The 22,761-nt window shown below is 39.7% G+C and overlaps 1 protein-coding gene across 2 annotated transcripts in view; it reads right to left on the bottom strand.

Annotated features, from left to right (window-relative positions):
• The window catches only part of RSPO2 (R-spondin 2), a 121,277-nt gene that overhangs the window by 57,231 nt on the left and 41,285 nt on the right, over positions 1 to 22,761 (bottom strand). For both annotated transcript variants that reach the window (XM_064442235.1, XM_064442233.1), the window contains exon 2: positions 2,118 to 2,306. In XM_064442235.1, the coding sequence (XP_064298305.1) occupies positions 2,118 to 2,306 (189 nt within the window). The remainder of the gene's footprint in view (positions 1 to 2,117; positions 2,307 to 22,761) is intronic.

The following is a 22,761-nucleotide window of genomic DNA, read 5'->3' as shown; positions in this document are numbered from 1 at the left end:
TGTTAAAGAGCTTTTGTGCCTATAAAGATATTAATAGGGAAGAAATCATTTCAACTTATGTAACTCAAGCCCTGTAACTCCCAGAAGGATTTTAACACAGCCAGAATTTTTATTATTTTTAGCTGAGATAATACTATTTGGGCAATGGAGTTTGTAACCAAGCATAGCTAAATGTATCTAAATCAAGTAGGAAGAAACATATTCTATTTTTTAAGAATGTTTATTTTAACTTAACTTCAATCCACAAAATGTCTGTGTGTCCACAATGCAATGTATGTGCCATGCAAGATCACCAAACCAAGAACAAAAATGAAGATGTGATTTATAACTACGCCACTTGGCAGTTACACTAAATAAAAAATATACAATACAAAAATCTTTGGAGGGGAACCAGGACTGGTCAGTAAATGCAACTGCATCATTATTCTCACAGGGGGAGACTGTGAAAGGAATGAGGGTGAGTTAAATATCCAGCACTCAAAGTATGCCAATATGAGTTGGATACAACTTGCATTTATGCTTTTCAAAACCAATCTTGTAATTCAGGGGAAAGGGCCACTTTCTGTAAGTTGTAAAAATGAAAAAAAAAAAAATATTGAATTCACCATCCACCTTCTGCAAATAACTTTTTTTCTTTTTAAGAAAGTAAAGGAAGACTGCCAGTAGCGACTACTTTTCCTATCTCATAAGCACCATACAGGCCAATACAGATAAATTAATCTACTTCCCAAAACTGTAACTATATTAAAAAAAAAAACATTTTTACATAGGCAAGTTTTTACAGTCCAATTTTCAAAGGTTTAAAGTGGACGAGTTGCTGAATTCACAAATGTGTTACAAAAATTAAAGCCAAGATCCTAAATTACTTTACTGAAGGGCTACAGAAACCATATACTGGTCTCATTTAATTTTTCATCAAAACCTAGCCACCTGGTACAGATTAGGCAGCATTCAGCAATATTACATAGCAGTTGGGAACACAACGTGAAGAATACCATTTCCATGGAGCCTGCGCAAGGAATGGGGAGAAAGAGGCAGGACATCTTTGCATGGCCTGGGACGGGTCCAAGCACGGCCATGAGAGGTCCCCTTCCAGCCCAGACTGCCACGGAGTGACCTCATGTGGGTCTCAAGATTATGCGTGATCTGAAAGCCAGCACCCACTTTCTCACAACGTGGTGCGTCCCAGCAACATGCCACAGCACTGAGGGGGAGAGTGCTGCGCATTTAACAGGCACTTGATTATTCCAGGAAGCAAAGAAAAGCTATTTCTCACATCAGGTTCTTAGGTTCAGTGACCTAATTCTGGTTAGGCTATGACACACACTCACACAAAAAACTCAACCCATAAATACAAATTAGAGGTAATAACAATGATTAATAAACCATATGGGTAATACTCTACACATGAGCATATGGAAAAATCGATATCGGCACAACTCCCAGACAGCGGTGAAATAACGTGTAGAGATACCAGAGCACTCATTGGTTTTAACAGTTGTGCTTCTAGGCACAAACATGCAAACAGGGAATCTTGTTGCACATTAGCAGGTTGTAAATTTTGAAATAAAATGCAGTACTAAAAGTGAAAGGTTGTTTGTTTGTTTTTAATAGTACATCTGTTTTATTAAAATAGCAACACTTACATATTAAAGCATGTCTGGTGTGAGGTGTCTGGTCACCTGAAATTTGTGTGGGAACAAAGAGCATGACAAGAAGCCCACCCATATATCAGTGATATACTGACTAGTACCTACACGAAGCACTGTTAAATTAATGCTTAATCCTTTTTATTTTCATATAATGGGAATTTGTTCGTTAAAACTAGAAGCATCTGCTTAAATCGCCATTCTTTCCTAAATTTCCTAACTAAAGCAATAATAACAATAAAAATAACAACAACAATAAAAGCTAGGTTAAGGCATCAACCATTTCATCTGCTGAATGTTACATATCTTAGAATGATCTGGGACATTCTTTAGCGAAGAAGTTTTATGATGATCTTGAGACATCTGTGAAAATATCGTCATGCTCCACAACATATCATCTTAAAAACTGAGCGTGAATTACAGCCTTCTTATAAAAATTAATGTAAGCATTCAAAAAACAAAACTCACTTGAACATCTGTTCATGTCTGGCGTTCGGAGTCCATAGTACCCTGATGGGCAGGAATGCAAGCATTCGCCATATTGTCTCATTCCTTCTCTTCGTAGGAAGAAGAATAACTTGTGCTGGCATCTGATGCACCCATTATCCTTTGAACAAGACAAACAGCCTTTGCAGATTGGATTTGGACCATAGCTAGCTGCAAAATAAGAAGATAAATCACACTTTAAGATCATTTGGAAGTTTTTTTTGGCTGGAGGTCCTCTTCCCTCTAAAGTGTTACTTATCTACTGCATGATTACAAGTAGTTTTGAAAGGAAGGTTCTGAAAGTGCACTCATTCTCATACCTCTGCACTGGCAAATGAATAAAAAGAAATGCAATCTCTATATTTTTAATTGTATGAAGGACAATCACCAGTACAACATAAGTAAAACCCAGGTGATGAATTCTAGTTTCAAGCTGAGCACATAAGCACAAAACAGCAGCAAAATATAAGAACATCAGCACCCTGATACATGCACCTGGAATGATATGTCCATGGAAATCCAGCAACCACACTAATGCAACTTCTGGCTTGTGAAGAGAGCAATATTAAGAACAAGAAACTCACTACAGTACAGGTAGAGCACTAACAAAGCATGTTGTCCCATAGATCTCAGGGTAATAGAAGAGTCTTGCAGTCTCTTCTTGGTCTTTCTAATGAGAATGTCAGGATAATCATTTCCCAAAAAGAGTAATGGTTTTAACTTCTAAGAGCCATTTCTACAAGTTTCTACCCAAAGTGGGCTGAAACCATACGCACAGACATTACCAATGGAAGGTGTTTAGTGCAGATTACCATTTTAGGTCACCAGCTGCTGTGCCTTCAATTAATTCTGTTTTCTTTTTTATTTTTCCTTTTCTAAAAAAAATTATTTGACTGATACTGCCACACAAACCTTAGCTGCATCACTCTTTGCCATTAAGGGCTTTTACTATCTTGCCTTTCTGCAGAGTTGCAGAACACTCCCCTGTCCCCTTGGGCTGTCAACTCTTTCTTGGGAGCTGAGTCAGCACAGCAGGTTAGCAGAGGGAGGATGGCTCAAGACATTCCTGAAACCAGCATAACTTAACAGGTCTGTTTTAAATATTCAGTTGGCTACAAGACTTCACAGAATTTTGCCAGTTCAAACCTAGTTTACTGGAAACAAAAGAAAAATATTGTGCAACACAAGGAAAGTGTTTTTGGGGTCTCAAGAGATTTTTAATAGAGGCCACTCTGAGGGCAGCTGGCCAAAAGGGCAAGGACTATGTTTAATTGTTATATTTTAAAATATTTAAAAGTATTCATACCCTAAGATAGCACTTTTATCTTGTATGCATGGATAATTTAAGTTGTTCAATGGATGACTTCACCAGCAGAGCTGGGAAAAGAAAAAAGGAAAAGCCCACCACCCTCTGGAACCAGTAGCTGATAAGCTTTACTCTCACCTTCACACATCTGCACACCACATTCCCACTCCCTCTCTACTCCCGTCCCCCACACATGCCTCTCCAAGTTCAGCATGACAGCATTCAACTCCGACCTTGTACAAAATAATCCTGGTGGGTGGCAGGCAGGACGAGAAGCCAAGCTATCTGGTGGGAAACAGCTCAGCCAGCGGGACACTTTGAGTGTTGGAGTCCTCTGGCACCAGGCATACCTGGTGACATGCTCTTGATGGGACTAGCACCCTTACCCTCTATGGTATAGGTATGATTCTTTGGCTCTCTGTTAACCCCTTTTCAATGACACACCCTACCAGACCAAGTGCCTTATACTCCTAAACTGGTTCCCATCTCCTGTTGCCCACAAGACCGCGTATATAACTTTTCCTACAGTTCATCTTGCAACTATTCTCATTCACAATCCACATCTTCAAAGACATACAAGAGGAGAAATAAACAGATGATGAGCTAGGCCTGGATTCTTCCCTCATCTCACTGTCGGCAGGGATTGCCTATCTGTAACCACATCAAATATGTGACCATGTACTCCAAAGCAATTGTTGCTTAACACATGGTGGGCAATCCTGTAGACTTCTGAATCTTCTTTTAGTCTCCTTGCATCTCATTCTCAGTAAATCTGTAGATTTACTCCAGCTTGTTCAATGTTCCTCAGAGGAGCCTATACTTCAAGAAAAAAAATTTAAAAGAACAAAACAAAAGTAAAGATGTGAGTTGCCTGAATTTATTTACCATTCAAAGTGGTTTTTGGAGTTTGAATTAGCTGAGGTGAAGATCTCATACACAGCACGTTGCTTCTTCCCCAGAATAAGGATTTGTTTTTTCTCTATATCCCTATTGAGCAGCTACACAATATTGATATTAAATATACCAGGTCCCCAGTTCACTCCAGGCTTCAGCCTTGACAGTCTACCCTGGGTAGCTGTCACCCCAGCCCTATGCTCTTTGAAGTGAACTAACTCCTTCCAAAATATAACCCACATATGTCCCTGGGGAGAGTCTGCTCCAAAGAATCCTCCACGTAGGCAACATGAACAAGACTGCACCACTCTGCCCCACAGTCCTCGTACCCTTTTCTCTCTCCCTCTCTCAAGCAGCATTCATTCCTTACACCAGGGCACCCCTTTCATTAGGGGTACCCCTTATACTCACACCACCCAACACCTAACAGTTGTCATAAAAACCCACAATCCAAGCATGCTGTACAATCCTTGCATTATTTCAGAAGCTTTAAATAGAGAGAAGGATATATGCGATTATGACTTAGGGCCAGGCCAGTTGCTGAACAGCATGGGTATAGCTAAAGGCTGTTATTCTCAATAGTCTGGTTAGGGGAGAAGCAATTACACTCTTGAGCAGATACATTTGTACTGTCCATGTAGGTCTCATGTCCACCTTCCCTCATTGATCCCCATTAAAATTCAGACTTGGCTACAAAGTGTATCACAGTTTGACTGTTCAACTTTCCTTTGCCTATGACTATTCACATATTACTCTCCTCAAGTACCTCTTTTTTTCTATTTCTGGTAAGATGTCTGTGTTGATAACCCTTTGTTCTGCAGACAAAATTAATTATGCTGACTTCCCTGGGCTTCAGCCATAGCTCTGTCCTAACATACTCTCACATGAAAAGGAGCTAACAGCATAAAACGTTCCTCCATTATCTTGTGCTATCATTTGTTTAGGAGATGGACAGCACATCTTCCACAGTTTAAGGTCAACCCGAGATATATGAAAGAATTGAATAATATAGTAATTTTGTAAGTTGTATATATTTATCTAAAAAATTTTTACTTGTGTGTAGATTCCCCAAATCATGACACCTAGACTCTCCTTCTTCTGTATCTCCTAAGAAGCCTTAACAATTGACTTGTAATTTCTATGCCCTTATTTTTTTCCCTCTTATAGGAACGCTGTGAGACTCAGTTCATCAAAACTGGTAAAGTGCTCTGAATTCCTCAGCCATGAGGTATTATAGATGTGACACGTGCATTGTTACTTAAATGAATGATTATTAAACTCACACATTGAATTTGAATAACGGAGTTCAAGATGGTCACATGGTTAATGGTCACACGATGATGACTTTCCCTGTTGCTCTCCTAGTTACTAAGTTATAATATAAACCTAAAAATGCTTCATATATATACATTTTTTTTCTTTACTATGTTAGGAAAAGAAATCACTGAGGAATTATACAAAGCTAAGGGGAGATAATATGATTTGTTTGCTGTAATACAGAGAGTAAATTTTATGAAAGAATCTGAAAGCTTCCCACTGTGTTGCTTAGGCACCAAACTGAATAATTTCCAGGTATTTTGCATACAGTAAGTTATTGTGAAGTGTATATCACAGAATCAGCATTCTTCCATTTTGTTGTTGCTTACATTGTTTTCCAAGCTTCATGGGCAGCATACTGACTTCTGCGACCTTTCTGTCAGTTCAACTTGCCCAAAGGCAGGGAAAATCATTATATGCTCTACTGCTAAATTACTTGGACAGTGAACATATACTTTAACAAATCAAATACTGTAGCACTGGTTTTGGTGTCACATAGGAATGCCATCTTGAAGGTACCAACTTAACTTTCTCTCTTTCTCCCTAAGTACACAGGATATAATTAAATCCTACAAAATCCCCCCTGCCCCAGAGTCTTCCCTTTCCATTTTGGTTTATTAACACAGCAAATACAACATATTCTTATCACATACAGCTTTTTCAATTCTCATATAATTGCTCTTTGAAGGGAGAAGCTAAGGCCTCTGTGTTCAGTAGCAACATCTATACACTTCCTTTTGAATTTCTTTATAACCTCCTCCTTTTTCCTTCTGTATTATACTGCAAGAAAAAATGACAAGCTTACAAAACATGGTCAATCACATTCCAAGTTACCAGCTGCGTGATACGCAATGTAAAACACTACGCTACTCTCAGTTCTCACTTCTCTATTTCAACCCTGCCTGGAACACCCTCCACAACTCTGTGTGCCAGGCAGGCAGGTTTCTTCCAGCCAAATCCCTCATGGAAACTCACTCCTCCCACAAGGCCCACAAATGTTAACCAGTGTCAGAGCACTGCTGTCGTCACATCGTAAAACCGAAAATGCACACATGCTCTAAGTTAGCACCATCCTCTTGGTCTCAAAGTGCATGATTGCCCTGGCTGTCTGTTCAGATTGTAAGGTCCTTGCAGCAGGAGCAATGTTTTGTACAGACACTTAAGTATGTAGCTGGGTGTGAACACCGCACATAAACACAAACACACACCTTTATACGGAAAACACGTTTTCTATTCTTTCTGTTTGCTGCTTCTACAACTATACTCTAGAGCACCTCTATATTTAAAGAAAAAATACAGACTTGATTCCCTATGTTGTTTTTTTTCTTTTTAATTTTAAATCTGAGCTTAAATTTGCCAAGTTTGAAAAGGTTACTTGAGAACGCAGACTAATACCCAAGCACTGAATGAAACACTTCTGAACTCTAAGGGTGTTCAAAGTTTCATGGTTTGGATCCATATCAAGTAAAATCAAATGTCAGCTAATTACTTTAACTCTTGTCTGGATCAAATGTATTTAAGCCATATTGCAGAAGCGGTTTTAAGTGAATTGTTATGACTATTTGAAATCACAAGAGAATCAACCGTACAAAATTAGTCTAGCCCGTTTCCCACAAGAATACGAGTTGTTTTGTATGCAAGAGAAGTAAGAGTACTTGATTTCCTATTATCTTACTGTCCTGCAGCCCATAACACAACTGCTACTAGTTTGTGTCTTTCGTGTATACCCACTTCTTAGGTGTCACAAATCTCTTTTGAACCTGGTGCTTCAGCTCACCATAAGAACCTGGTATTTTTACACTTCCATAAAAACCAGGCTGAAATGGACAAATGAATCCAAAACCAGTTGGAGAAAGAAGAGGGCATTGCAGACAAACAAGCAGTAGAAAAAATCATTACCTAATCATCATTTCTTTAGAGGGGCCAGGCTAACATGCTCGATATGTTCCTAATACTACTCACTACCTGGTCATTGTGTCACTATTTGGCAGTCTTTTGTCTTTTGACCTCTCTGAAGTCAGAAACTGGGCTTACTGGTACAATGGCCAGCTTAATGACACTCTCGCTCTAACTGGAGTTGCAGCCACATAAATGCTAGTAATTGGATTTTAGTTCAGATCTAGCAGGAATGTCTCCGAGACACTTATCATTGCAAACATGAGGTGTGCAGATGGGACTTAGAGGAGGGAAGCAACTAAAAGACCGCTACAAGCTGCACTTATTGCAGAAAGAGTAGATTTCATAATCCTGAATTCAGTTAATGCTGTAAAGTTATCTCATACATATCTCAGTAAAACCAACTAAAATACACTCACGCTTGGCATATGTCTTCAAGGTACCAAAGAACAGAAGAAAGAATACAGCCTTACAGGTACACCAGTACTGTATAGCATACCAATGTACTAACACTGTAAGACTGCAAGGTCATTATGGTTAAAAACCATTTGATGTGCTACTAATAGAAGCTGGCCAAGAAAAATACCTATTTTTTCATTAGAATTCTGTAAGTTCTGGACAGAAAACTTCAATAACAACAAAAAAATTTACTAGCTTGACTCTAGTCATTGTCTTAAGACAATTAAGAGATTCAAGGTCAAAGGGAATTTTTGTGACCAATACACCAATACACCCTGTACAAAGATGCCACAGAACTTGTGCTTTACTAAAACATATCATTTAACAAACCATTCAATCTTGATTTTTAAAATTATCAGGGGTAAGGAAACCACCGCAACCTTTGTTAAGATATCATAGGGACTAATCACTCTCTGTTGAAAATCTGCAGTGGAATTTTGAACTTCAAATAGCAACCACTGAACCTTTTTATAACTTTGCCTGCCAGATTGTTAACAGTTTTTCAATGTTTTTTCCCCAATGCAGACACTCTGATCAGGTCAAGTCTTAGCCTTCTCATGGGTAAGATAAACAGAGCAAGATTCCAGAATGTCTCACCGCAAGGCAAAGTATCCAGTCCTTTGATCAATCCCTTACCATTTTATCAACAGTCTTACAGACACCAAAAAAAAGAGAGCTCAGCAATAGAAAAGCGATTGTACCAGTGCCAAATACAGAAGTGATACAAATTCTCTACTATTCCTAGATATTACACTTCCAAAATGTTCATGTGTTATGTAAATTTTTTTTACCACAGACACTGCTTCCCAAGTACTATGCTGGTCTGGGTAGGAAGTAGGGATTTTCTGGAGTTACACAGGAGATCACCCCATGCTATCTTTCTCAGGACACTGGTCCTTAACCACTCAGGATGATCTTCTCTGAAGTTCTCCACAACTCAGAAAACCCATATGTTCCCCACTCTTCCTCTGAAGACAGACTAACTATAGGGTGGCATTCCACTTCTATGAGTTTGGTATAAATCTCATCAAATTTATGCCGACAAGTCAAAATTTTTGTGCAGTCATTATGAAACTTCTTCAGTTCCTTTGGAGTTCTTAATTATATTTTCAATGCCATAATTTTATGCTTAAACTACTCTCATTTGACAGCTCATTTTATTCTCTTGTTATTGACATAATGTCCTTCTGATTACTCTAGTCTAGGCATCGGAAGACTTCTCTTCATTCCATCTATACTCAAAAGACAGTGGACTTATTCTACTTTTGCTGCATGGCTACCCAGCTGACTACTTTGAGAATTGTCTATTCTGTTTTCCCTGCCACCATGGTAGAATCACTGTGAAGATCAGTTAAATATTATTCTCCTTCAGCACCCTGGTAAGTCTCAAGAAATCACCTACATGTTGAGATATCCTGCAATATTTAGTGACTATAGGCATTATCGGCATTGCATACTGACTACCAAATTCAGAAGCCCACTTTCAGTAAAGTGACATGTATGTTAGTTTCAGGATGCCTTGGTTGCTTAGATGTTTTGAGAACATTACTGACCCTCTTTCCAGCTGGGCTGAACTACAAGTCACAGAGGTATCTCAGCCATCTTTCTTCATTCAACCATCTGGAGTTTTTAAAGGCATCTCTCATAGTTTAATTTCTGGATACCCACTATCAACTGGAAACATTTAACTCCCTTTCTCCTCTTCTGTCTGCTGTTCAAGGCCTACCAGTCCTCACCTGCCTTCAACTCTACTGAATGCTGCTTCCTCCTTCTACAGCTGATGTAAATCCTCCTCCACAATTTCTGTCTGTTCAGTTCCTTGGGGGACAGTTCCTCTCAGTCTGAAAATGGAGCAGCACTACTTCCTCAGTCTGGTTGCCCAGACCTCTTTCATTTCCTCAGTGTTCTCTAGTAATGGTACTTGTCCTTCCAGTCCAGAAATCCAGCGCTGCCAACAATTTAATTTTATTCACAGGAAGTCCTTTCTGGCTACTGGGTGGAAAAACAAATACGGAACATCTGTTGCAGGTCAGAAACCCCAACCCATCACCTGCCATCCTAAAAATCAAGTATAGAAATAGACACAGAGAGGAAAGCTCCCCACTCCATGTTTAAATGTGCTAGGAAATATTAGCTATTATTGCTGTTTGTTGTTCACAGATTCACCAGTTTTATCCTAGGTCTTCCTGATGTCATTGACAGAGAGTAATCCAACACTCACACTTGAAACACTGAGGATAAAAGGTCCAAGCAATCCAGACACAAAGTGCATACAGAGACAAAATAAAGGTAAAATAAAATAAAATTTAAAAGCCCTCTTCTCCGTATGTTCATGCATACAGGCCAGATCCATAGCCTGTTCAGAAAAAAACCAACAACCAAGCCTTACCAACACACTGGTTCACAAATACCACTCACAGATCATCGATCTTGAAGCCTAACCCCCAACAATACTTACATTTGGTGTTCAAAAGTCTTATGATGCACAAGTGCATGTTGCCAATCTCATTTCTGAGTTTTAATTTATAGGCCAATTTACTTCAACTCTAGTAAATTGCATTACACCAACAAATGGACCAGCCATTTCCTTTAATCCATTCATGTTGTTGGTTTGCAAAGTGGCTACTTCAGCTATTATCATACTGAGAAGGGTCCGTCCCAGGAGACCTCTGTTTCATCTGCTTATGGGTTGCTAGAATGATGCTTTTCAGAAACCCTTCTATTCCAGCACTACTGAAACTTGGCCAACACATGCCCATTGCTGTACTCTTTGCACAGCTGTGGGAAGTTTTGTCTACTCCAAATATCAAAATTCTTTATCTTATCTGTCATCTTCAGGCTCTGTAAAAGTATCCATGACATAAGCTTTAAATAAACTTCCATCAGGTAGTTTTATGATTTAGGTTACTTTATAAACCCCAGATAATTTGATTAAATTCCAGTAGTTTCATGTATAGTAACCCCAAAAAACTCCAAACATAAAATCCAAGAGGATTTTCAATATGCAATACTTTTGAAGAATAACTTGTCTTCCAATTTCTCTTATTTAGAATTCACATTAATTACACTTTCAGCTTTCTACAGGTCTATGGAGTAAAACATAGAAATCCCCCAATAAGATTACTTAAAAAGAAGAAGGTAATAACATCTGAGATTCTGGGTTGTTCCCCAAACCCCAGCAATTCAGACATGCAGGCAAAGCACCACAAGTTGCTACCTTTGGCAACAGCACAGATTAATTACATCTGATGAAAACCACATAAATCAGTTGACAGGATAGAGACCAGACCCCCAGACTGCTCTACCTGTAGGACCTACCCCAAGGTCCAGTTTTCTCCCGCATGCCCTTCGTGCAGTGGTGGGGCTCTTTTGCCCTAGTGGCACAGCGGGCTGGTTTCAACAACGGGATGTCTACAGCTTCCTTCCCACCAGGCCACCACTCCATCACTCACCAGTTGCAGCTCTCCTGCAGACAACAAAGTGCAAGAGAGTGTGAATACTGAGCAGCCTAGCTGCTCGGCATGGGGAGCTCTGCGCCTGCACAGAGCCAACCTTAAACCATCTAAAGCAGGAGTCAGGAACTTTCAAACCCAGTTGCTGTTTTCTCTCAAACAGGCTTTTGAAAATCACATTCCTCAGCTAAGGCTCTATCTCTTTTTCACTTATACCTCCTCTGTCATCTACGTATGAGGCCCATGAGCTCCTTCTAGGCCTTATATGTAGGAAGAGGGAAGCAGGAAAGACAGGACGTGACAATCCCCATGTTCCCCAGCTTATTTCAAGTGGGAGGTTTGCCCTCCATTGAAAATAATCATATTGGGAAGCATGAGCAGATGCTCAAACAGAGGCTGGTAGTTCCACTTCTAATACAGAAGAAATAGTCAAACTCTCCTTACTTCAACAGCAAACTTCATCCAGCATATTGGTGTTGCAAATCAACATCTGGGACACAAATTCTATTGGAACAAAGTCCCAGGCATTTAAAAAGATTCATTTTTTTCCCAAGCCTTTTAATATCTAGAATATTGCAGCTAGCTGCTATGAATAAGATTCATCTCTAGCATGCAGGTGAATAAACAGAGATTTCATTTTTTCCCCTTTGATGGCATGTTTACTTTGTCTTCTATTGTAAGTTATAACTTTTCCAAGCACTGAAAACTGCAGGGATCCAACGTAAAGGAGTTCCAACAAAAACACAGTTCCAAACCCAGATCCACCCAAACCGCTGAAGACAAAACGTTATTGGAAGCACTAAAGCTAAAGAGGTGAAGATCCAGAACATTCTGCTTAAGACACAAAGTACAATGACACACAAGAAGATTTTATGTATGATGCATATTTCACTTTGCCATTTGATACCTTTACTGAACAATTCCTAAAAAGGTAGAAAAGATTGAGGAACAGAAAAATGTAGTTAGAGAAGGAGCTCAAGCCTTTCTTTTCAGTTCTTGGAAGATTAAAATCAACATATTTTACCAGTGATAGATATAAAATCTGGACTCTGAAGCTAGATAATCCATACAGAAGGTCCAGCAGAAATAAACAAAGGCAAAGATTATATGGTTATTTTCGTTGTTATATTAGGCACCACTAAACTAATGACTACATTCTTAACTATTGTTTACTATCACATTTTTATTGTGCAACAAGAACCAGCAGGTAAAGGAAACACCAAACTGTGACTGTGACTGTTAATCTGCAACAGTGAAGAATATGCCTTATTTCTCCAGTTTATATAGCAGTGAACACACTGGTTAGTGTTTCATAAACACCAAACTTCTGAAACGTTGAATAGCATGAAAATGGAGCTTTTTTTTTAAAAAAAAAATATTAATTTGAAAGGTACAGAAAGTGGTGCCCTCTAAGAATGAAGAAATGTAAGGTTTAGACAGTTGGGAATACTCTTGAAGATTTAATGGCCTCAGACATAAGAAGCTGAGTAGGAAACTTTAAAATGCATGTAAGGTTATATTCACAGTATCATAAGTTTTGCAGAAGAAATGTTTTACAGGTCTTCACACTGGGCAAAAGGCAGTTCTGACCAACGCTTCAGCAGGGGTCTGTACAAGCAGATTTGCCAGATGTCCAAGCCTTCTGGAGGCAACTTGGGTTTCAGGTTAGGCATTAGGTTGAGAATGAAGTTTGGACCACACAGAAGTAAAACTGCTCCCCACAGCACTTCACAGGACTAGGCTGGTAGTCTCCAGGTAGATACAAGTCTGTAGAGAAACCCATTTGGGTACTGTGTAGACAGAGCAGTCAGCTACAGCAGCTGACAGAGTAGTCAGTTATGATGATTGCACTAGAAAACCAATAGCATTTACAAGCTCCCAGGTGGGGTGCTTAGGCTGAACCCATTTCAACTGTGCATTGAAGCACTAGGCAGAGAGTAGATAGTGCTCTCTCCTTGCCCTCTTTCCACAAGAAGGAAATTCAAAGCTAGATGTACACTGTGGTTACTCCAACAGCTACCCAGGTTCAATAAGTCCAGGACTCCAAGTGGCATCACAACACTCCTGAACAGGTAAAGGAAGGCACAGCCATTTTAAGCCCCAACTGGATAAAGCCCCAACTAACCTGGTCTGGCCTCATACCTGATGCTGCTTTGAGCAGATTGGTAAGGAGGGTCTAATTCCCTCCTTGGGAGGTTTCTTCCAGACTGACTTATCCTGTGGTCCCATAACCTGCATCTGAAGTATCAGATGTCACTTCTTGTCTGAAGAAGGAAGCAGCTTGAGCTACGTGATGCACAACACACTTCTGATGGAGAAGGAACAGGTAACAAAGCACGTGGGGATATGGAATGTTTTCTGGATGTTCAGATATATTCCTTTTCATAGGAGATCCCATGGAGAGAGGCAACAAGTATCAATGAATGGAATGGAAACAAAGCATTTTAGAAATGTGCTGTAATTGCAAATAAAGGAACCTAAAGGATATCTTCACAGCTGGAAGTATCGTTTCCCACACAAAGTGAGCTATCTTAAGAGAAAAAAGCTCACCAGAGGAAAAAAAACCTATAGGTAGCAGTGCAGTTCAACTCAAATGAGATGAAATTCAGGAAAGCACAAGACAACATCCATTGTTGGCCAAAAACCCCCAAAATTCCCCCCTGGAGATACCATTCTTTTGAGAAGAGTGGAGATCTTCCAGAAGGACAGGTGGCAACTTCCTGCCCCCTGAGAGCAGAGGACCTCCTCACAAGGACAAGCCACCCTGCCCTACTCTGACACTAGAACAGAGGCTTCATTATTGCACTCCTAAAATAAGAGTTTCGATACAGATACCCACTTTGTATTACCAAGACTGAGGAGAGAAGGCTGTATGTTCAAATGCTGAAAATCCCACCCACAGCCTCTCATTCCAGGTGAGACTCTGATAAGTGGTGATGGGTGCAGTGTTCTGTATCAGACGAACAATTGCCCTTCAGTGTCACACACCCAGAAGTACAGCAACTCCATGGCCTATAAAGCTCACTCACAAGACCAAAATGTTAGTACTGGTGGGTTTCCAGCCCTCCCAAGACACAAGGATAAATTATTCCTTAGCCATCAGAAAAGAAAAATGGCATCCCAGAAAACTTTGGCATTAGAGAAATCTGAGATATGTCTGACATGAGCATTTAAGAATATTTCCTAAGGTTTTTTTAATAAGGTGAGGTCTCTTTGTATTCAAAAAGGGCACTACCTTCCTGTGCTTATTATGCAGCAATTAAAAGTTAGATTAACTTTTAAGAAAAAAAGAACAGATAAATGTTCATCAAAAATTAGCAGTTGACAATGTACCTCTGTGAGTTTTGGACTGGCTACATTTCCACCGTATAAGCAATACATAGCATAAGCCAGAATTATGAGTATTTAAAACTTTGCAAGGGCCAAATTTGCCAAGCTTAAATTATTCATTGGCATAATTGACTGGAAACAAAAATAAGACGCTGGGAAGAGTTAAAATTGGTAATTGTTTAAGGATATTCTACTGGATGAACAGCAAGCTATCATACCACAAATACCCAAACAAAAAAAATGTAGGGCAAAGAAGACCATTCTGACCAAAAAAGCCCAGCAAACAAACAACCCCAAAAAAACAAAAAGTGGAAGTGATATTAAAGCACAGCTTCAGCTTCAAAGGATGGAAAAACAAGAGGTCAATAGCAAATAGTGTAAGTTAAAAAATTGAGATAACGGACAAATAACCTAAAGAGATAAAAAAACCCAACCAAAAACCAACCCCACCCCTCTAAACCCTCAAATCCCAAAACTCAACAGTGAATAGAGACCAGAATAACAAACCATATTTCTAACACTTAAAATAACAGACAGAGAAAGGAAAAGAGCCTAACAGTTACATCTTGTGTTTGGAGTAAAGCAGGATGTATCCACCCAATGTGATAACACAGCTGTAATCAAAAGTTTGCCATCCATACAAAAGGAAGCTATGCAGACCATTTGGCAAAGAGGAAAAAAAATTAAGTGGCTATCACTGCCAGTCAATTGCTAAATGCATTAACTGGATGTTTCCCTCTAGAATTTTTTTTTTAATAAATGCTTGAAGACTGAGGAAAGCCCAGCAGCTTGGAGGACAGCCTATGTACCAAACAGGGAATTACAGACTGATTCACCTGACATCAATTTCAGAGGGAAAAAAAATGAGTCTTTAAGAATGTGTTGCATCATTGAGAAGCAGAGACTAAATATACATACATACATATGTAACAGATAAATAGACTAAGCAAGGGTTTAGATCAAAATAAACTGTTACTCCCTATAAGCATGGAAGAAAAGAAAACTGTTGGTGAGTTATACTTTGTTTTCAAGTCATCTGACTATATAATTATACTGTAACATGACATTTTTATTTTAAACCCCAGCTCACTGCCTAATCTCTAAATGAATACCGTATTAAGAAAGAATCAATGTTTACTAAAAAAGCTCCAAAGAAAATATAAAATCTTTGCTGGCACAGTCTCCAGGTGACAAAAGTTGATGGGGTCGCAAGTCATCTTGCTGGTACAGAGACACCTTAAGTCTCGACTAAACATTCACTACCTAAAAAATGCAGCTGAACAAAGGTAAATACCAACTCCCCAGGGCAAGGGAGGGAGGGCGTCCATCTTGCTGATGATGACGGGAAGTTGAAGTTAGGCTTGAACTAAACCAGGATATATCCACTATGTAATTAAGCACTGAAACATGTTACCTGTAAGGTGGAGGCAGGGGGAGAAGAGAACTGGGAGAAGTTTGGACTGGCTTGAAGCCCTTGTTGGGGAGACTACCTCTCTCTTCAGAAGCTGTATGTTTTCATGGCACTTCTGGAATAAAGTATTTGGTTCTTGCCCCTGGCAATGTCATGCAAGCACTTCAGAACACATGAGTTATGAGTGTTTGTCACAGTTTGGATCATCAGTATGCTTTCATACCAGGAAGCCAAATCATCCCCTATAGACTTTGCTGTACATGACAGAGCAGTCCTGGAGCTGCATTTCCTTCAAATTAACCTGGGCTGGAAAATATGCTTCAAGTGTACACCTAACATTCTTCAGCAAGTAGTATGCATCCAGTTCACAGGACCAGATTAGAGTTCTCCCAGAGTAAAACCCGGAAACATGTAAAGCATGGGGACTGGGTCCCCAGAACTATTTGAAGAGTTCTACAAATGCACCCCACTGGACCTCATTTCTTGCTAGACATAGACAGTGAGTGTCTCCTGATCCCAGGTAGGACACAAATGTGCAGATTGCCCTCAGGAGTCTCATGTCTGTTAAAACATTATTTATAAATCACATATAGTCTCATACTTCTGGGCTCAGCCAGTAACCAGAAAATGTTGCTGACTTTAACATGCAACTGGCAGATGTAATTTCCCAAGAATGAGGGAAATTTTTTTTTTTCTTCCTCTGAATGGTCAGAGACTGGCCATAACTAGGGGCAGGTAACGTGCCAGATCAAAACTCGTGTCCAGTTTGTATACATCCCACATATACTCAAGAGTCAAGCTAGTTATCAGATTAAATTCAGAAAGGAATTTTCTTCCATCAAATCAGCATAGACTTGCAGCATGCAGCATGGTTTACCTGCTGGTAATGCCTGGGCAATTTTCATTTAGTTAATGTCTCGCCTTTTCAAGGACCTAAAGTGTTTTGTGGCTGCTTGTTCACTGCTATGATCTGTGACACATAGTTTAGTAGAATTGAAGTGCTTCATGCCAGTTTGAGTCTTCAGGCTACATACATCTGAGTAAAAAGTAGCAATATTCGGCAATATATTACAACAACAGTCCTTCCTGGTCTTAAAAAACAAATGAGGATATGCTAAATAAATCAGTTTATTTTTTATTCCCTTCTATTATAAAGGCTGTACCTCTGAGAGGAGGAATGAACTACTCAAGGGAGGCCTCAGCTTAGGATAAGACACTCCTAGGTTCAAGGAATAATTCAGCCACAGTTGTTTTCATGACTTGGGCAAATAACTTAGCTGTCCTTACTCTGAATTCCTCATTCTTAAAATTGAGGTAACAGCTCTTCACTATCTCAGAATAAAAGGAGTGTCAGTGCCTTAAAGTAAGAAGTTACATGGGTTTATATCTCACTTTAAAAAAAGAGAGAGAGAAAAAAGAGATCAGTTCCATTTAAAAAAAATGAAAAGCTTCATTTCTGGAGTATTTCATAGAAGAAAAATTATTTTTCCAAAGTTCTCCTCTTAACTCTCAAAACACTTCACACTAGAAACCACCAGAGGTAAAAACTGTGTAAACCACTGAAAAAAACAGCTACTGAAAAATGCAGACCAGTATTTTCAAGTGAGGGACTTGAAATCTGGCAGCTAAATCAATACTTTAATATTCAAACAGGTTTTTGGTTTTGGCATTACTGTATATTAACAGACTCCAATAATTTCAAACATGTCAGTAGGAGCCAGCACCACTACAGTTACGAGTCTCCTGGTACAGTTTTCTGAATGATAAATAATTGTTGATAGTTTTCCAGAAAGGAAGGGCTGTGTAGTACAGCCTTGGTACAACAATGGTCTCTAACTCAGCCTGCTAATTCATATCATGATTACAGTTCCCATTACTAGATTTTTGACTTGAAGTAAGTAACAGGAAGAAAGAAAACATACCTTCCCACAGGAAGCAGATATGAGTTTTCTGTAGAGATAGGCAGAAGCTCTTTAAGAAGTGGACTATTAGGAAAGCCCATGAAGACCCCAAAAAGCATCATCTGAGTAAAGAAAGCCCTAGCCATACTGTCATTTAACAACAGCCACTTAAAAATTAGCAGTTCTAAACATGCTCTCATATATATTTGTCCAAAGTCACATACTAGGACCTCAAAAAAATATTATAAATCTTCATTCACATAACTGCCCGTATAAAGAAGACTTCGTGTGGGCAGATCTGGGCTCTAAAATGAGAAGTGAAATGACTGAGAACAAATTTACTTCATTGCCTATACTAATGTAAGCTCATGCACTGAGGTGAGTGCACTCAAATGCTCCCCTAATACACCTGTTTTCTTCACACAGTTATTTCACAGGAAGAAAGCAAAATGTTTAAATGCATGCCTCACTTTGTATCTCAGATTTACTTGAGTTTGTAACTCCTTACAATTTTTAGGAGGTATTTATGACACTTTAAGCTGCAGTTGAGAATCATAAGTACATTTTCATCTCTACCACCAGAAGCATTTTTTAGGAAGTTATGGTGCTTACTTTTGCCTCTAAAAAAAAATCATTAAACACACTGATATTTAAATTTATATTTAAACACTTAACTACTTAAACTGAAACCTCACGTTACTCACATAATCTCGATGGTGTTAATTTTTTGTTTGTTTTGATTATTTTCTGACATTGTGAAGCATACAAAAAACCAGCTACCCTAACCTGAAGTATATTTTTTAAAAATGGAATTAAAAAAGCAGTTAGAGTATTCTTCAAAATACAGCTCCTCTCCAAAACATGACTGCAAAGCCAACGTTGTGGTGTTCCACACTTGTGCCTCAAGGACTTCCAGAATAAAGTTTGCTCAAGTTATGAGCTGCACACATGTAAATGTGTACATGCACATGTATACACATGCATATATATTCCCTGCCAAAACCAGCCATAGAAAATAACTAATTAAATCATGTCATGGAAAGTGCTTATATATCCCTTAAAGATTTTTTTAGTCACTATGCTTTCTATTAAACTACTTAAAAAACATGGCCTTCATAACTAAAAGGAAATCTAAATAACAGCAGAATTTAGGTTGCCAGTGTAATTTTATTTCATTAATCTTGAAATATGCAAGCTGGAATCTAAAGCATTTTTTGTCACAAAGTTGGCTTTGCAATGCCGACAAGACAAACAAGCACCTTTTAATTCTATGAAGCAAGAATGACAGAGAATGCATGCAAGACAGCCCCAGACAAAAGACTGTCTCTTATAAAAGATTTTTATTTTCATGATTATTTTATCTATTTTTTAAATTTGAAATATAATCACCATGGTTCAATGTAGTATATAATCACCATGTTTCAATCGTCTAAACACTCATTTTCAGTAGCTAATATTGCAATCATCCAGATATAACATGATCCTAAGCATGAGGCAGCTCCTAAATTTAGTGTCCTCTTATGCCTAATAAGTAACATCAGGGTCTCCTTACATTTGGGGTCATGGGACAAGATACAATGGTCCAACTGACTGAGGTCAAGGGCCTGGCATCACCCTGATGAAGGGAGAAGGATGGGAGCACCAAGCCCTGCACATACAGCGACTGCCAGTGCCTCCATGTGGAGCTGTAAATGCCTGGCTTTCCATGACTGCCTCCATGCTGGTCATTACAGGCAGCAGTGGTGGAAAGTTTAGGATTACATTCAACCCTTTACAGACAGCCCACCTCCAGCTATTCCCTCTTTCCACCTGAGCAGGAGCACTGGCCTGTGTGACTCTGACCCTGAACACCAAAATACAAGGTGATGTGAACTTTGTGGCTGTTTTTCTTTAAAAAAACCTTGTCTTACAGGTGCCTGAACATCAATGAAACAGATAAGTATCTGGTCAAGACAAAAGATAAAGCAGATGATTTAGAATCATCATGGAAAATGTAGGAGAGATAATCACGTGTGATTATCAGACTCACATATTTCATTGCAGCCAGAGGAGAAGATTGGATCTTGGAAACAGCTTCCCCTCTCTGCAAGCTTTCTGTAGGGATTGTTTGATGATACAGTGCAATTGGGTCAGTCTAGGGTTCTGGCAAAAAGGTATAAAATATCATGCAAAGAGGGAATGAAAGGGGAGGGAGAAGAGGGATATATATACACATATAAAATGGCACCTTCCTATGCCCATTCTCTCCTCCTACACTCCTCATATATCACTATTCCCTATGGAGCTATTAAACTCAGTGTATAGCCCCTTCCAATTACTACAACCATCTGATTTTTATAACTTCCCACTCCAGGCTTTCATTAACCCCAGACTCACTTGATGCCAAGTCTTCCTTCCTGGATCACCAAGGCTATGTGTGGAGTCCAGCTGGCGAGTCAGGGAGATGTCGTAAATTGGAATAGTGTGCTGGAGCTACTTAAAGTTGTGGTGAACCAGAGGAAAAGGACCAATTGCACAAAAGATTTAGAAAATGGATAGAAGGTGTTAAAATATCCATCAAGAGCATAATCTGTGAAATGACATCCAGATCACAACAAAACCTAACACTAAAGACTTCTGCACAAACCAAAATCATCCATCCAGACCTGATTCTGTGCAGTGACCCATAAAACCAAACCCCAAACAGCCACCATACACCTATCATACATTTCCTGACTTCTAGAGTGCGGCACAGTCAGAGAACGGCAGATTTCCCAGTCATGTCCATGTGCCTCTAATTTCAAAGCTGACAGACTTTAATTGCTTTTCAGCAACGACCTCACATGGCATGCTTTGGCTGGGAACATATTTTTATAGACAGTTATAGCTCGCTCTCTCCAAATGGAAACACTGACAGGTTTCTAACTCCAGAAATATTAGCAGGGACCATAACAACACGAGTCCGCTTTAAAACATAACCTGTGACCTGGAAAGTCATTTTTAACACTTTGTGTTTTAACATTTTGTGTGTCTTTTTAGGGTTGGTTAAATGTAAAAATTAGAGACTGAAAAAGAATCCCAGGTGCCAAAAATGCACGGATTTCCCTCACTCTCCACTATGATCCTTGTGGAACAGCTGCCTCCTTTGTCTCCAAAGATGGAGAGAAAAACATAATTGTGCCATATACCTGCACAAAAACATAGGGCTAAGCATAGCACAGCTTTGTTGCAAACAATGTAAAACACATTTATTTTAATGTGTTTTTAAGCTTTTAAAAATTACTTAATTCATACCTGGAGAAACACAAAGAAGGATGCATGACCACATTCGTAGGATCATAGAATTGTTTGGGTTGGAAGGGACATGCAACGAGCAGGGACATCTTCAGCTAGATCAGGTTGCTCAGAGCCCTGTCCAACATGACCTTGAATGTCTCCAGGGATGGGGCATCTACCACCTCTCTAGGCAACCTGTGCCAGTGTTTCACCACTCTCACCGTAAAAAGTTTCTTTGTTATATCTAGTCTAAATCTAACCTCTTTTAGTTTAAAACCATTACCCCTTGTCCTGTTGCAACAGGCCCTGCTAAAAAGTTTCTCCCCATCTTTCTTATAAACCCCCATTAAGTACTGAAAGGCCACAATAAGGTCTCCCCGGAGCCTTCTCTTCTCCAGGCTGAACAACCCCAACTCTCTCAGCCTGTCCTCATAGGAGAGGTGCTCCAGCCCTCAGATCAGTTTTGTGGCCCTCCTCTGGACCTGCTCCAACAGGTGCATGTCCTCCTTATGTTGGGGGCCCCAGAGCTGGACGCATAGCCCAGGTGGGGTCTCACCAGAATGGAATGGAGGGGCAGAATCACCTCCCCCGACCTGCTGGCCACGCTGCTTTTGATGCAGCCCAGGATTCGGTTGGCTTTCTGGGCTGCGAGTGTACATTGTCGGCTCATGTCCAGCTTTTCTTCCACCAGTACCCCCAAGTCCTTCTCAGCAGGGCTGCTCTCAATCCCTTCATCCCCCAGCCTGTATTCATACCAGGGATTGCCCTTGCCCATGTGCAGCACCTTGTACTTGGACTTGTTGAACCTGATGATGTTCACATTGGCCCACTTCTCGAGCTTGTCCAGGTCCCTCTGGATGGCATCCCATCCCTCAGGTGTGTCAGCCACACCACTCAGCTTGACATCACCTGCAAACTTGCTGAGGGTGCACTCGATCCCACTGTCTATGTCATTGATGAAGATATTGAACAGTACTGGTCCCAATACGGACCCCTGAGGGACATGACTTGTCACTGATCTGGACATTGAGCCATTGACCACACATGTTCTTCACTGCACTGCAGTAACCAATTTATGTGCAGACTGTTCTAACAGAGGAGAACCAGGACAAGTACAGGTTTTTAAAGTATTCTGTTCCCTAACTACGTAATTCTCTATCTGAATCTACCTAATAATCCAAAATCCTGTGGTACAAAAATGGTCCTTCTCATTTGCAGGGATTTACAGGAAATATAATCCCACTTCACAGAAGATCTTCCTGTTTCAAAATCAGTCTACATTCCAGTGCAGAATAAAATAGGAATAAATAAATGTCAAATAATAGGAATAAACATATATGTCAAGCCAAGTTCTGGTGCTCCCCACCTGACAAGAGTATTTCATTGAGCCAGACACTTGGGAACT

The sequence above is a fragment of the Phalacrocorax carbo genome, chromosome 2, assembly GCF_963921805.1.
Source record: "Phalacrocorax carbo chromosome 2, bPhaCar2.1, whole genome shotgun sequence".
In the NCBI taxonomy this organism is placed as follows: Eukaryota; Metazoa; Chordata; class Aves; order Suliformes; family Phalacrocoracidae; genus Phalacrocorax; species Phalacrocorax carbo.
This window is presented reverse-complemented; position numbering and strand designations above follow the sequence as displayed.